The sequence below is a fragment of the Canis lupus genome, chromosome 3, assembly GCF_011100685.1.
Source record: "Canis lupus familiaris isolate Mischka breed German Shepherd chromosome 3, alternate assembly UU_Cfam_GSD_1.0, whole genome shotgun sequence".
NCBI lineage: Eukaryota > Metazoa > Chordata > Mammalia > Carnivora > Canidae > Canis > Canis lupus.
In genome coordinates this window covers 65769420-65786144 of record NC_049224.1, presented here as the reverse complement: position 1 = coordinate 65786144, position 16725 = coordinate 65769420, and the positions used below count along the sequence as shown (strand labels likewise).

Genomic DNA, 16725 nt, shown 5'->3' with positions numbered 1-16725 from the left:
ATGTAAAAAGGTTTAGAATGGTATATTTATCATCGATTTTTTAAAAAGTTGCATACATCACATTGAGTCTTTTTTTTTTTTTTCTCTTCTAGGATCGAAGTAGAATGTATGACAGTTTGAATATGCACTCTTTGGAAAATTCCCTTATTGATATTATGAGAGCAGAGCATGATCCTCTTAAGGGTAGGTGACTTTTTATTTCTTAAATCATGCACCAAATTGTGTTTACCTCACCATTTTTTATATGAAAATTAGCACTAAGTAGCACCTGTGTCATCTATAAAATTCTATCATGTTTGTTGATAAAAAAATCTTTATAAAGTGTTCTTTTTCTTTTGTAGCTTATTTAGATTTATGCTGATTTATGCAGAGAGAAATGTAAACCCATGTCTCCTGTTATCTAAGAAAAAGCCACTGTTTAGAGATATTTTGCAGTTTGCCAAAGGATCTAAGTATATAGTATAGTCACTTTTCTAGAATGCAATCAGATACAGAATTTAAAAAAAAAAAATCCTTAGAATACATGAATTTACAATTTGCCATGATTCCAACTTATAATTGCCCCAAGTTGACTTCCTTTCGTCACTTTTTGTCATAGGGTTTTGAAAGGGGATCTTTTATAGTAGCGTCTCTGAGGTTTCATAAGAGTTGGGGCAAATTAGGAAAAAGAATCAGCCCCACCCATCTTACAGTATTAGTTTTATTTGTTAACTGATCTGAAGATATTTCATTAAGATACTTGTTTTCATTTGTCTGTACATTACATGTTACTAATTATTTTACATTTCTTTGTACAATATATCTCATTGCCTTTTGTATTCATGGTGAAAATCTACCAAACAGCACTTGAGTGATGAGACCTATGCTATCTATTGTTGCGTAATAAATTATCCCAAAATTTAGCAACTTAAAACAACCTTACACAGTTCTGTGGGTCAGGAATTCAGGAGCAGCTTAACTGGTTAGTTCTGGCTCAGCATCTCTCTCTCGCTCATTGACTCAAAACTATGGACTACTTGGAAATCTTTCCATATTTTTAATTCTATAAAGCTAAGTAAGAATTCCCTTGCAGGATTTAGCCAAAAACTCTAGAACTTCAGTGTTGGCTGCAAGGTGGTGCCTTGAGGCTGAGTTGGCAATACTGATCAGATATCTAAACATTTTGTTCTGTTTCTGGATTTTGTTTATAAAGGAGTTTCTTGTCTTTCTAATTCCTTTATTTTTAAGGAGCTTGTAAAGCTCAAGAGATTAGTGATTGTTAACAGTGTGTGGCAATGGTAATTCTCACAAACTAATAAAGACTATTAAACTTTGGGATTTTTTAGAGGGGGAGGGTGCTTCTAAACAAAACCTAATCTAATTTTTTGAGTATCTGTATCTTGGGGTCTTGTTCTCTTTCATTGTTACTCTGACAGTTCTAGCGGCATGTGTCTTGGATCTGCTGTTTAATAATAGAATCCAGCAGTTTATGATTATGAAGAAGTTTCGTCTGTTTCTTTGGCTTATCTAGAAAGAAAACTTAAAAATTCCAATGCACGATAAAGTCATCATTAACTATTATCAGTAAATAATGAAATGTTTTCCATTGTTGTGTTTCTCCTAGTCCTTAAAAAGATCTTTTTAAAGATGCTAAGAAAAACCATTCTCTGCTGGAAAATTATCTTGGGTTTTCTTTTTTCTAAAGTCTATGTTATAGTACAACTGGAGAGAAACCTAGAAAGGAGACTTTGAAAAGAAAATGGAAACAGCCTAAGGCTCAGAGGAATTTAATAATTAAAAAAAAATCTCAGATGAACTCCAAACTCTTTTGTTAGAAAAATTGTCTTTGGCCATGGGAAGAGGGGATATGTGCTCAGCACCACCTTTTGGAATTATTGTAACAAATCTCTGCTCTAATTGGAGTATTTTATGTTCCACATTTATTGTGGCAAGGACTTAAAAGAGAAAAAAATAAAAGAAAAAACTGAGATTTCTTCTCTACATGGAAAAAGAAATAAGACTGGTACTTTTGCATACTGCCATCGTACACTTATGTAAATGGCTGTGACACCCAAGTGCCGCTACATAAAGATTTTTCTTTTCTTACTAGTACAGACTTAACTGCCTTCTAAGATATCATATTATATATCTTCCTCTTCGCACTCTGATCCTTGCACATTTTCTCTGGGTGGGACCTCATTAAAATCTGCTAAAAGCAAAGTTTTGACAAAACAAGCAGCCAGTCTCTGAACTTTCCCCTTTTTTCCATCCCTCATGTTTAGGACAGCATTTCAGCCTCTGCCATCTCTTCCTCTTCAATCTCATCTTTTCATTCCTTTCAGAAAATTCTGCCTTCGGTTTTATACAAGAAAAAAAAAAAAGAATGAATCTTATTTTATCATCTTTAAATGTTTTCAAAAAGTCTTCCATTTGCTTTGTTTTCTTCATGGGATCTAACAGGAAGGAAAAGGGGAGTTGTACGGTTATTTTTTCTTTATTTTCTTGTTTCCCTTTCTATTAATGATAAAAGTTTCTAGAAAATTTTCTAATATAAAAATTTTCCACAGGAACTTAAGTGATGAGAGATTATTTTGTCATGTATTGTTGAATAACAAATTAGCCCTCAGTTTAGCAGCTTAAAACAACAATAAACATTTATTATCTCAACATAATTTCTGTAGGTTAGAATTTGGAAACTAAGTTAGTTGAACTGATACAGTCATGTGGAGGCTTAACTGGAGCTGGAGGTTCCTTTACCAGGGTGGCTCACTCATGTTAGTACAAGCCATTGGCAGGAGAACTCAGTTGCTTCACCATGTGGCCCTTTCACAGGACAGCTGGAGTGTCCTCACAGGATATTCCCTGGATCCCCAGAGCAAAGATAAAGCTCCAGGTGAATGTCCCAGTGCTTCTATGACCTAGTTTCAGAAGTCTTACATCAGCATTTCCATGACATCCTACTACCTACATAGGTCAGCCCTTCGCAACTTGGAGAGGGGTCTGCTACTCAAGAGATGTGAATGCTGGAAACTATAAATTTGCATTCAGTTCTCCTAAAGGAAAAGAGAAAACTACTCAAGGTAAGAGTTAGTGTCAGTAGAAAGAAAAACAGTCAAGCAGCTCTCTGGAATCCAAAGGAAGTCTGGCAGGTTACTGGCCTGAGAACTGAGCTATAGTGCCATCCCCACTGCAGCCCCAAGATAGTTCACTACCGCTTGTTTCCATTTTCCTGCCTTTCAGTGGTCTTTACTGGTCAGTAGTGAACCTCCACTGTGTCATGTTAAGGTTCTGTGGTTTAGTGTAACTTGTAGGAAGGGTCTCTAGATACACTTTATTCCACTAAGGGTTCCTACTTTTGTACCAGGCAGTGTCCAAGACCTTGTGTAAAACAGATATAGTCTGTGTTCTTGAGGGATTTCCACCCTACCAGGGAAAGAGGGACTTTTATCTTTTTAAGTGTAATATACATATATACATAGGATATACTACTATAATATTCATATACGTAAAATCCATACCTGTAACCATAGAGTGTTATAAGTTCTGTGGAGGGAGATGATAAGGTGCTTGGGGAGGTAATAAGTAAGGGGAGGGGAGATGTAATTTATCTGTGGACTAAAGAAAGCTAAGACCTGAAGCTTGAACAGCAGCACAAAGATGAAAAAATATTGGAGAAAAGTGTCAACTAGACAGAAGGGCCAGGGTGCATGGAAAGGCCTGTCACCTTTGAGGAACTGAAAGCAGACAAGTGGCATAGCTTGTTTCTGGTTGCCTGATGCTGATGGGATGTAAGTGCTCAGCCAGCCTTGGGGAGCAAGTGGGCCACCTTTTGGGCTACCTTTTCTTCCAGATCAGGAACACTAACACACCATTTTATGCTTTCCTTGGTGACACCAATCTGTTTTATTTATTCTTCAGTGGTTTCTTGCCTTTAACATCCCGTTGTCTGTTGACTGTCTTCATTCTTGGCAAATATTTTTCTTTTCAAAGGAAGAACAAATATAGATTCTTTTAATGGTTAAAATGCTTTGCCAACTGCGGTTTTGTGATTTTGCAATTTTGTATTTGTATACCTATATTAAATGATCTTTTTATGTGTGTGTGGGTCAGTTCATTCTGCTCTAAACAAAGGAACAAGACAGTGATTATCATTAAGCTCTCTCCCCTCCCTGCCCTCAACAATTTGCAAAAAGGTCTTACTATGTAAGTATGTTTACCAAAAATTGCTTACCTCCTCCCCAAAAGTATAAGAGTAAACCAAAAAATTAAATTTCAACTGAAAAAAAAATTATTTGAAAACTGGAAAGAAATGCCATGATCTAACAGTTCTTGGAAGGATCTGTTTTAGCAAGTCACAATGACTTTACCAATATTCCCTCAACAGTTTAAAGGAATTCAGGAAAAGGGGATTTAGAGTATGATTTTATGCCAACATATTTAAACTCCTGTTTTCCAAGATTCCTGAAGTAAAATCTCTGCTATTTTAAGGAAAATAACTACTGAGAAAATAAGGATGCTTCTGTGTAAGGCAAAAGTGGCTGTATGTAATAATCAAATAAATTCTTGCCTCTTCTTTTCTTTCTGATTCTCTTCAACTGACCTGGATGTAAATTTGAAGTACAGAATCACAGAATAACTTGTATACGTTTTTAATAGTCTGTGGCGTGAAAATTTACATTTTAGAACTAAAGGACTTTCAAGCTGGGCAGAGATTCTCAAACTCAGAGAGCATATTCATTAGGCAGGTTTCAGGACCCCACTCCAAGAGACTGCATGTCAGGTTGTGTAAAGAGCACACTTGGGAATTCTGGAGTAGGGGAGCAAGATCAAAGACATCTAAGGAAAACTGTAAAAATTTAAATGGCATTTATTAAAATACCACAAAGTGCAAAATAAAGCTAGTATCAATAATATATACGCCCAAGCAGTTATGTCGATTCTCTTAAGTTCCTAGTACCCTTCCCTCACTGATTCTCTGGCAGAGAGAGGAATGCATCTCTCAGAACTAATTGCACTTTTCATTGGCTCACTTAGGTTTCCTGGAATCAGAATTATCACAGGTGCCAGAAAGTACAAATGAAAAATAATGTGTAATAGAATGTCTTCAATAAAAGATAAGGAGGGATTGTTGTATATGCTTTCAGTCTTTAAAGAAAATGTTTCCTTTTATTTTAAAAAGGAGTCAGATTTACCTATTCTTTCCCCTGTACTTTTCTTTTTCCTATAGATCACAGGCCTTTGATAAATAAGAAAAAAAATCATTATTAACTTGGGAATAAATTATGTATATAGAAGCCATACAATTTTGTTAAATTATTCTGACTTTAAGATCATCACTGTTATAATATATACCTGATAATCTTAATACTTTACTGTCCAACTACCCATAATTTAATTCATCTTAAGAAAAGCACAATTTTCAAGATTAAAATTTTTATTGTCAGTAAGAATGTCACAGATGGAAAAGGAAATTGTGAAAACGTGGTTGTAAAAGTTCTTGTTTTAGAAAACTGATTTGAAGTATGGCATTATGAGTAGAGATTTTTAAATTTTACTCATTTTTATTTATATTTCTTTTCAGGTAGTTGCAACAATAGGTTATTAGCAACAATATTATTTTTAGGTAATTAGCAACAGTATTACTAAATTTGAAAACATAGTTGAGTTATTTCTTCCATGCAGTTTTGAGCATTTAAGCAATTTGAGTTACAACAAGCTGCAGTTTTTCTTTTTGAAAAATTAAAACCCATTGGAAACCACAGTGAATTTTCTTAAAATCACATTTATTTATTCAGAGCATCCATGGGTTTACTAAAAGCCGATTTTCACCACAGAGCTTTATTAGGACTTAATTATGGGCTTATAACTCTTATTAAGAAATACAATTTTTATATAGAATCTGTCATAAATGTGAGTACCTCAATAACTAGGCCTATGGATTTCAGTTGCTTAGAGTATTTGAAGGGTATCTGAGAATCTCTAATGAAGAAGGTGCACCCTCCAGAGTGTAGGACTTTATCCTTTTTGAAATATTTGTTTTCTTATTACAAAAAAGTAATATGTGTTCATTAAAGAAAATTTGGGAAAACTGGAAATTTTCAATCATCAAGTTATTTCCACATAATTAAAAGAACCACATTTGATATTTCGGTGAATAACTTTTCTAATCTTTTTTCTACATATAAGCTTAAAATATTTGCAATATTCAAATCTTTATCAATCCTCAAACCTGGTTAACTTTTAATAAATTTTAGTTAAAAAAAACAATGTACCTAGGTTAAAAAGTCATAGTGCCATAAGCCTCATATAACAAAAATAGAAGTCTTCTTCCTTGTTCTCTATTTGCTATAGATTCCCATTCCTTAGAGGTTGTTCTCTATTTGCTATAGATTCCCATTCCTTAGAGGTAGCTACTTTCAACTTTTTTTTTTAAATGGATTCTTCATGTAATTATTTGTAAATAACATGCTTAGTCTTGTAAATTTCCTGCATTTTAGGTATTATCTCTTGACTCTACTTTGACCTACCCATCCCCTAACACTTAATCTGCTCTGTCCTCTCAAAATGATTACAGACCATTTTGGTTTAAACTAGATCTACTGCTGCAATAATGCCAATATTCATAGATGAACCTCATATACCTTGTACCATAATATAACTTTTTTTCCTTACATCTTTTTCCTAGAATTAATCATTGACTCTCGGTTTGATTGCTTTGTTATCTAAGTACTTGTCACTAATTCATCTCAGAATTTATCAGTAGAACACTGAAGCTTCTTTCAATATATTTAAAAACCTCTAATCTTAGATTGATTTTTTTTTTCCCCCCTGTCATTGAAGGCACTCTTCTTGTAGCCTTTCATAACTGTTACTGTGGGACTTCACTAATGCTGGGAGTTCCTTTTTCCTGTGGAATCCATGTTCTGATCTCCATATCCTTTTTTTAGTGGTCTATACTTTTGTTTTTTGGGGACTTTCTTACAGTACGTTCCTTCAGGTAGGACATAGATTTTAGATCTAATATCTATAAAAATATATTTATGTAAATGATGGACTGGTATAGAATTATATATTAGTAATTGAGAATATTTAAAGTGTGGCTTTGTTGTCCTTTAACTTCCATGGTTACTGTAAGCGTATTACCATTCTGAAATCTGTTCATTTGCATGATTGACTACCTTGTTTTGTGTTTTTAAATTTTTGATCTTGGGGGATCCCTGGGTGGCGCAGCGGTTTGGCGCCTGCCTTTGGCCCAGGGCGCGATCCTGGAGACCCGGGATCGAATCCCACATCGGGCTCCCAGTGCATGGAGCCTGCTTCTCCCTCTGCCTATGTCTCTGCCTCTCTCTCTCTCTCTGTGCGTGACTATCATAAAATAAATAAATAAATAAATAAATAAATAAATAAATAAATAAATAAGCATGGAGCCTGCTTCTCCCTCTGCCTATGTCTCTGCCTCTCTCTCTCTCTCTCTCTGTGCGTGACTATCATAAAATAAATAAATTAATTAATTAATTAATTAAAAAAATAAATAAATAAGTAAGTAAGCATGGAGCCTGCTTCTCCCTCTGCCTATGTCTCTGCCTCTCTCTCTGTGCGTGACTATCATAAAATAAATAAATAAATTAATTAATTAATTAATTTTTGGTCTTTCTGGAAACTTTGAAGATATTTTTTCATGCCTGTGGTTCTGAAATTTCATAATAGTGAAATATGGATCTTCTAATATGAGGGGATACTGCCTGTCTTCATTCCCTTCTTCCTCCATTTTTTTATTTTCATCACTGCATGTTCATTAGGTCTCTAAAGATTTATTTATTTGAAAGAGTGCATACAGGCGGAGGGTGGGGGCAGAGGAAAAGGGAGAAGCTGCTGAGCATGGAGCCCCAAGAGGACATTGGGCTCAATCCTGGGACCCTGAGATCATGACCTGAGCCAAAGGCGGATGCTTAACCAACTGAGCCACCCAGACGCCACTCATTGGGTCTTTTTAATTTGGAGATTCATTTCTTTTAGTTCCTGGACATTTTTAGTATTTCTTTGGCAATTTCTTCCCATCTATTTTTAGTATTTCTCTTTCTGGAATTCCTGTTCCTCAAATATTAGACCTCCTATACTCCTCTGCTTTTCTATTTCCATTGCTTTATCTTTTGCTTTTGAAGGCATTTCCTCATTTACTATTTTTCAGCCCTTTCATTGATTTTTGTATTTAAAAACTTTTCTCTGAAGAACTTTTAAGATCCTCTTTTAAAAAATTCACAGCACTTTCCTATCCTTCCTTGATATTAATTCTCTGGTGTGCTTATCTTTAAACTCTATATTGTATCTGAAGATTTATTTTTATTTTTTGTTGTATTGTTTATACTTCTTCTAAGTTCCTCTTTTCTATTTGTTTGGTTTTGTTCTTTTACTCATGCTAGAGGAGTTCATCCCATATCTTATAAGCCTTTGTTGTCTGTTCATTTAAAAAAATAAGACAAAAATGGTGATTGGAAGCTCTGTATATGTAGTTGGGGTTTATAAACAGGTGAGCATTGCAATAAGCCAATCAAGTAGAACTTTCAACCATGTCTGTATTTAGGTCTTTTCTTTTGGTCTGAGAAGTGACCACTGGATCTGTGTCTTCCATTCTTCTGCCTGAGAGCTGGAGACCTGACTTCTAGCCACCTTAGAGACGCCAAATAGGGGCGTGTGTCTCTCTCTGATTCTCCACTCCACATCTATTTTCAGTGGTAACTCCAGCTGCTTGTTTCTGAACTTCTCCAGGTATCTGCTATGGTAAATGGCTAGTTTCTGGATAGTCTGCCCATGCACACACCAGTTCAGGTTTCAGCGTTGTCAGTGATGTTTTTGGTCCACAAACGCAGTTAACCACTCAACCATTCATTTTCACAGCTTCCGGAAATTTGTTAACAGTTCTTCTGTGATCTTGTCTTGTTTTCTTTGTCCTGATGGAGTTATGCCTCTTTAAAACTTCTATAGTATCATTTTAGGGCCTTTAGAAATCAACAGAGATGCACAAATGCATTCAGACCATCCCATTCAATTGGAAATTTCTACAATCCCTAGTCTACTTCTCTCCTTAGTGAAACCTCCCTAATACTCCTAGTCGTCATAGATTACTTTGTTAAAGATTGAAGAATCCAGGCTCTCTGCTCAGCAGAGAGTGTTCTTCTCCCTCTCATTCTCCCTCTGTTGTCTCTCTCTCTCTCTCAAATAAAATCTTTTCCCTGGTGGTCTAGTGGTTAGGATTCGGCGCTCTCAAATAAAATCTTAAAAAAAGGGTGGGGGGGGATTGCTCATTTGAGTCAGTAGGTTTTTTCAACGTTCTGTATCTTTTACAAGATACTGTGTCATGGGAGCAATGAACACCTCTGTTTTTTGTATCTTGAATCAGCATTTATTATTTAGTGCCAAACAAATAGAAAGGGCTCAATAAATTATTGGTTGAATGATTTAAACATTTTTCTATAGTATTTCTTATTTTTCACCAATATTTACTTAGAACTTTTAAAAATCATTTATATGCATTTAAAATAGTTTATGTAACCATTCCCCTACTGTTGGAAATTTAGGTATTTCAAATTTTTAAGTAAAAGTCAGCTTTTTCTGGGTTTATTTCCATAGAATAGACTTTTAATACATTTGTTTTTGAGGCTCTAGACACATATTGCCAGCTTATTTTTTAAGTTTTATACCAGTTTACACTACCACTGGCAATGCTTGATTGCCCATTTGTTATTCTTAATATTATTTTCATTTATAAAACTATCACAGTTTGAAGTTTTGCAACCATTAGTTCAACTTGATTTAATATTGCATATATCTTAATTAATACCAATTTTATTGTAATAACTTTATGGTGATACATTCTTACCAGATGATTAATGACTTTAATCTTTTGTTTAATCTTTTGTTGTCATTCTTTTGTAGTTATACTTTACTTGAAACAAACTCTTTGATATTCTATGTTCCTTGGTGTGTCTTAGTATATTTTCTAGTATAGATTGGATAAAAGTTTTAAAAGTTGTAAATAATTATTCGTTGAAAAAACTTTATGATGGGACCCTGCTTTAAGAGTGAGTTAATTAGGTTAATTTTCCTGGAAACTCACTTAGATTGATGGCTTTTGTTAAGGAATGATTCTGTTGTTCTCTTGGGATCTGGTACTTTGGATCTAAGGGTCTTTTCTGCATTTGTATGATCTTATTCTTAGGCTTTTATGAGGCATGCATTGAGATTTGGGAGTGAGGTCAGGAATGACTGTCCTGCCCCTTGGATCTGAGCAGAGATTGGAGTTATTCAAGGTTGGTAATGACCACATTCTAAGTGGATTTTACCAGACTTCCTATGAACCATTTCCTTTCTAATTAGATTTGGAAATCTAAAACATAGAGGATGAAAAAATATTAGATGAATCTACCAAACCAGTGGAAGCAATGTTTTATGTTCAAAGCATATAAGATGGAAGTATTAGATCTTTTCATTTGTGTAACTCATGTGTAAACACACATGCATATGCACACAATATAAAATATATTTGTCATCTATTGAGCACTTGATACATGCCAAACACTGCTCTGAGGACTCTATATGTGTGTATTAACTTATGTCATTCTCATAGCTAAGATGTAGGTATTTACTTTTATTTTACAATTGGGTGACTGTGATGGCTTCCTAACAGTAATTGTCCAAGTCTCAGTGCTACTAAGTGGTTGGACTCTTGAGTTTGTGCTTTTAACTGCTGTGCTGTACTGCCTGTCTTATCATTTGGTTTAATATTACTTCTAACCCAATCTCTTTATGATTCTAATATGGGGTTTAATTGTTTTTCTGTTAAAAAGAGTTGGCAGAATGTGTAACATTGTTTTTTGGTAATTTTGTCATCACTAATGAAGAATGGGTTGCCATCATTACTGTCAATATTGAGACTGTGGAAGTCATGTTTTGGATGTATTCATTTAAAAAAAGAAAATATTTGTGGAGAAGGAAAATTTATCTTGACAAAGAGCAAAGAGCAAGATTTGTCTTCCTCTCTCTCCTCACCATTCTTAAGGAGTTTAGAAATGAACTAATAAAAACTTACTCTGTAATTTTTCCATTTATTTAGAGACTGTCCTTCCTATGCCTGACATACAAACACATACTTAGTACTAAGCTTTTGACTGAGCTCATAGGTCACATAATACAATGAGATATTTCATGTATCCATTTAACTAAGGGCTCTGTTTTAGATGCTAGGGATACAGTAGAGAATAAAAAAAAAAAAGACAAAATCCTCTCCTCATGGATCTGTTTTAATGAAGGATGGAGACAAAAAGAATCAGTGCTATGAAGAAAAAAATACAGTGTCAAGAGGATAGAGGAAGAAAGACACTGCTATTTTAGGTGTTCTCTGATGGCATCTTAAACACCTGAATGAAGTGAGAGATAGAAGCTTTGGTCATATCTGGGCAAATGCATTTTAAATAGAAGAGGAAGTAGATCCTGAAATGGGAATATGCCTGGCAGATTTGAGTAATAGCAAGGAGGCCAGCATGGTTAGAATGATAGAGGATGAGAGGCCAGTGTGGGAGGGTTTTGAGCAATTGAAGAACACGAACTGCTTTAGATTTTTAAAAGGATCACGCAGGTTGCTGAATGAGACTAGATGGTCAGGTTATGCTAGTACTCTGAAGAGATGGGGATGGCTTGGGCTGGGGAAACCAAGAAGGGGAGCTGATGAAAAGCAATCAAATCTAGGTCAAGAGCAGTCAGGATTTGTTGACAGACTTGTACACAGATTACACAGAGTGAAGTATAGAGGTAACCCAGAGTTTGGGGATGAGTATCCATATGGAAGGAAGACAAGGCTCTATGCTACTCTGGGGAAGTATGGGGTGAGAGGTTGCAGTTGGAAATATAAATGTGAGAGTCCTCTCCTTAGAGATAATATATGAAGCTTTCATACTAGATATCACCTAAGGAGGTGATGTAGAAAGAAAAGTCCCAGGAGTGAATACTGCGGCCTCAGCGTTTAAAAGTTGAGAAAGGAAGACACAGCAGAGAGAATTTCTGGAGTAACTAGTGAGAGCATACCAATAGTGTATGGTATCTGAGGAGGGAAATCGGATGCTTTAGCAAATGGGGTACTAGATTTTACTTGTTAGTACAGACTTTCAGCTTGAGGCTTTACAACCATTAAGAAATGTTGGGAAAGTAATTGCTTCGTTTTATCCTTTCTGATTCACGTTTCTGCAATTGTAAAAGTATGTTTAAATCGGGAGAGAAGTGATATGCCCTTATTTTATCATCTCTATTCTATAAATTCTTTTTATTGAGAATAAGTAGGTAATTTGGAGAAAGAACTTATGTATATGAAATAGTCTTTAATGATGGCTTAAGTTATTGCAGGTCTTTAAATACTGCTTTGCTTTAAATTTTAGTAATTGATAATTCATCTATATAAGTGATAAGTTGGATGCAGTTGTCATATTTCTCTTTTTTGCTCTTTGAATATACATTTAGAATGGCCAACATGAATTGCCTCTCATGTATTTATTATACAGATAATTAAAATCATAATAGACTGATAAGACAAATTTTAAGATACAGCAGATCCTCTAGTTATTCACTGACAGCTGAGTATTTTCAAAATTATTTATTTTAAGTTTAATAATATCAATGTAAAAGAAGTGCTAAGAGTAATAGGTAACCCGGTATACTAATTATAGATATATTAAAGCCATCAGGAAATTATATATCATATTTTCACAATAATATATAATAACCCAGTTACCTAAAATTCAACTTGCACAAATTTATTTATAAGGATAAGTTCTGGGACAACAGGAAACATATAAGCAGCTTAAACAAGATAGAAGCTTTTTCTCTTAAAAAAAAAAAATAAATAACACCCCTAGAAGTGGTGTGGTGATTTTAATGCACCTAGGCCCTATTTTTTTGTTCTGCTGTCCTTACCACCCAGCTTTGGCCTCATAATGTAATATGGCTGACTCAGGTTAACCATCACATCTACATCCCAGCAGGCAGAAAAAAAGGAAAAGAAAGGGAAGATCTCCCTTTTAAGGATACTTCCCAGAAACTGCACACACCAGTTTTGTTTTACGTCCCTCTGATCTTAACTCCCATGGACACACTTTAACTACAAGGGAGGCTAGGAAATTTAGTTTCTTTACTCTGGGCAGCCCCGTGCCTCAGTAGGATTTTGGTGTTCTTAATACTGACATGTATAGGAGTTAGTGTACAACTGGTAGTCTCTGTGGCACAGAGCTTTTAGACAATATAGGGAGAAACTGGTTTTATAGCAATGTGATTTTTTTCTGTATTAAAGTATAAGTTATCTAATATATACTACAGTCATTCTGTGAGTATTTTTAATGGATTTAGCATAGGAATTTGCCCTATATAACCAACCATACATACCTTTCTCTGTATTAACTGAGAAGTCATTATAAGTTAGTGATTAAGAGTACGGAGCCACTCTACCCAGAATCATGTCTTGCCAGTGCTATGTGCCAGTGGTGTAACCTTGAACAAGTTTTGTAACCTTTGTGGCACAGTGTCTTCACCTTTAGATGAGAAAGAAGATAATAGTAACTAATTCACAGGATCACTGTAAGGGTTAAATAATTGGTTGTAAAGAACTTAGAAAAGCTCTTGGAATGGAGTAAGCCTCAAATTTTTTTATTTCTATAAATTAGCATGTTCTTAGTGAAAATAATTTTAATATAACCCCAGGTAAAATAGAATCATTATTTGTATTAAGACGTACTGGTATTTTGCTGTGGTAGAGGTAAAAGGATTGGATAATTGAAAAATGAGTCTGAGTTTGCTTATTTCATGGAGTATTTGATTAGTTATAGTGAATATGAGATTTTCCTATTTGGAAAACTGTATTTTAGAGCATATATACAAATATATATCCTACAAATAGGTATCTACTTTGTGAACTTTTTATGTTAAGGGGTGTGCATTTCAGTCTATTCAGAGCCAAGAAGTCAAAAGACTATTAGTAATGAAAATACCTTCTTACTTGTGTCTTGGGATAAGTAAATCTAACAATGAACCTGTTAGAGAATAATTACATGGCAGTTGAAAGGTGAGTGTCTTTTGAAATGGAACCAGGCTGAAGGCTTTGCTCAGTTTACTTTTCTAGGGGGTCTTGCCCAAGTCCCTGGTTGGTTAATACTCCTTTGCATTTGTTTTTTGGGGTTTTTAAAAACTATTAATTTATTTGATACACCATGTGCATGCACAAGCAGGGGGAGCAGTAGGTAGAGGGAGAGGGGAGAATGAGCCTCTCCACTGAGCAGGGAGCCTGATGTAGGGCTCAGTTCCAGGACCCAGAGATCATAACCTGAGCCAAAGGCAAACACTTTACCAACTGGGCCACCCAGACGCCCCTCCTTTGCGTTTTTGTGTAGCATACTGTACATGATTCTCTTAACACTTGGCAAATTTTATTGAAGTTGTTTCTTCCTATCTTTTGTACCACAGCCTAAACAGAGACTCACTCATAGCTCTGTCCTCAGCATCCTACATACTGTAGGTGAACTTGTTGCAGTAGATACGGCAATTCAGGCTACCACTTTCATAGGGGTCTTAATTTTCAAACTCAAATCGAAAATAACAGGAATTTTCACAGCCTTAAATTGTGCTTTAAATTTGGACATCTGCAACAAGATGTTTAGAAATACGTGTATTTCCATGATAAGTTATAATACTTCAGCAAAGTAATGCTTGGTGCTATTGAAACTCAATTTAAAAAGCTCTGCTTTCTAGCTGTTAGTATCTTGTACCTTTTATACATGTTCTCATCTTTCTCACTCCATTTTAAGGCATTACAGCAATAAGCTTATTTGTATGATTTTAGATTAGAGTATGACGACTTTATTAGTTTAACTGAGGTCATCACGCTTCATGAAATGCAGGGGTAAATAAGAGGTGGTCAGTTTCTTCCAAAGGACAGTAACATTTTGTTTGACTACTTTGAGTCTGAAAACAATCTGCTACAGTTCAATTAGAGCATACATGAAGTGTGTGTGGTGTCTGGGTATGGGTATGGGTATATATCTATATCTCTAATATGTATAGTTTAACGTCAGAATTGGGTTATCTCCTTCATTGGCAGATGATTAGCTTCTTTAGTTTCATAATGAAATAAAAGCCAACAGACAGTCTAGTCTGTGTTTTGTATGGGATATTTGGGTGTAATACAGGGCCTTAGAGTACAGAGTGCTGACTGAGGCAGTCAAGGTAGATGGAGTTAATCTGTACTTACTAATCATGTCAGATTCATTCAGATATGTATTGGTCACTATTCTAGTGGCAGCACATCCGACACTGTCACAGAATCTTTAAAGGGCTGTGCTGAAAGCTGCTGACATGCCTTCGCATAGACATTAAATTTTAGTCGTTTTCTCAATGGATTTTAATGAACCTTTCTAAAAGTCCATCAGAGATTCAGGCATTAGAGGAAAACCCTCTATTTTAATGGGCTAAAAACAATAATCATCCTCAATGTTGGCATGTGGTCAAACAAGAGTTAGAATGTGGAAATGCTGAATGAGCCCCACAGTATGTTCACACATACCTTCTCTACTTTTCCACAGCAGTCTGTAGTACTGCTGTGCCTTCTGCATGTATTAAGCGCAAAACTCTTGAATGAAGAATGGATCAAAGAAAATAATAGGCTACTATGCTTTTAAACTTTCTTATTTTCCTTTTTTGATTTTTAAATTGGTTGTAAACTGAACAGGTTAAATTTGCAGTATCGTTTGTAATAATATATTGAAGAGGTTTTCATCAAGTCTAAAGAAAGACATTTGATGAAATATATATAAAATATATATAAAATCGAATTAAATAACAAATTTTGGTAAGTCTTTGCTACTCATTTTTTTAATATTTTTTTTCGTTAGGAATAAAAATTCTTTTTCTTCAGATTTATTTTTGGGAAAAGAAACTGTAGAGATAATTATATAAGCAGTTCTGAAAATATTAAAAAATGCTTACATCTATATTAAGTTTGGCGGAATAGGACACCTACATTGTTTTTACATTTCAAAAAACAAACAGGTAGGCAGCCCAGGTGGCTCAGCGGTTTAGTGCCGCCTTTACCCCGGGGCATGATCCTGGAGGCCTGGGATCGAGTCCCACGTCAGGCTCCCTGCATGGAGCCTGCTTCTCCCTCTGCCTGTGTCTCTGTGTCTTTCTCTCTGTGTGTCTCTCATGAATAAATAAATAAAATCTTTAAAAAAAAAAAAAAAAAAAAACAGGCTTTATTCTCTAGGTATTGCTCCTAAGTCAAATTGTACGATCTGGGAACTAAGGTTGGCTGTTTTGTGTTTTGCTTTCAAATTTCAAAGATGATTTTGGTTAATATGCTTTGCATTAAACGTTAGTTTTTTATTTAAGAAATATACTGTGCTCAGTAATTTCCTGCCTATTTCTCTTCCTTTTTTTTTTTTTTTTTTTTTTTACTTTTCAAATAGCTCCATAATCTTCAAACTTCCCTTTCCTGTCTTTTTAAAGGTCGATTGAGTTATCCACATCCAGGAACTGATAATCTGTTGATGTTAAATGGTAAGTTTTATAAAAATATTTTGTTTCTGATTTGACTCCTATAAATAAATATGATTGAGAGCATGGTTCTCTATACCTTCCCCATACACAGAAGTTCATTATTTTATAAGTATAAAAATAAAACTACAACTTTTTTTACAGAAAGTGGAATTACAAGTT

The 16725-nt window shown here is 34.8% G+C and overlaps 1 protein-coding gene across 20 annotated transcripts in view; it reads left to right on the top strand.

Annotated features, from left to right (window-relative positions):
• Positions 1–16725, top strand: part of CPEB2 (cytoplasmic polyadenylation element binding protein 2) — a 68423-nt gene that overhangs the window by 14107 nt on the left and 37591 nt on the right. For 11 of the 20 annotated variants that reach the window (XM_038533356.1, XM_038533355.1, XM_038533353.1 and 8 more), the window contains 2 exons: positions 93–183; positions 16516–16566. In XM_038533356.1, the coding sequence (XP_038389284.1) occupies positions 93–183; positions 16516–16566 (142 nt within the window). Of the gene's footprint in view, positions 1–92; positions 184–2811; positions 2873–2951; positions 3060–16515; positions 16567–16725 lie in introns of all 20 variants that reach the window. The other 9 variants (XM_038533362.1, XM_038533363.1, XM_038533359.1 and 6 more) reach the window with 2 other exon arrangements.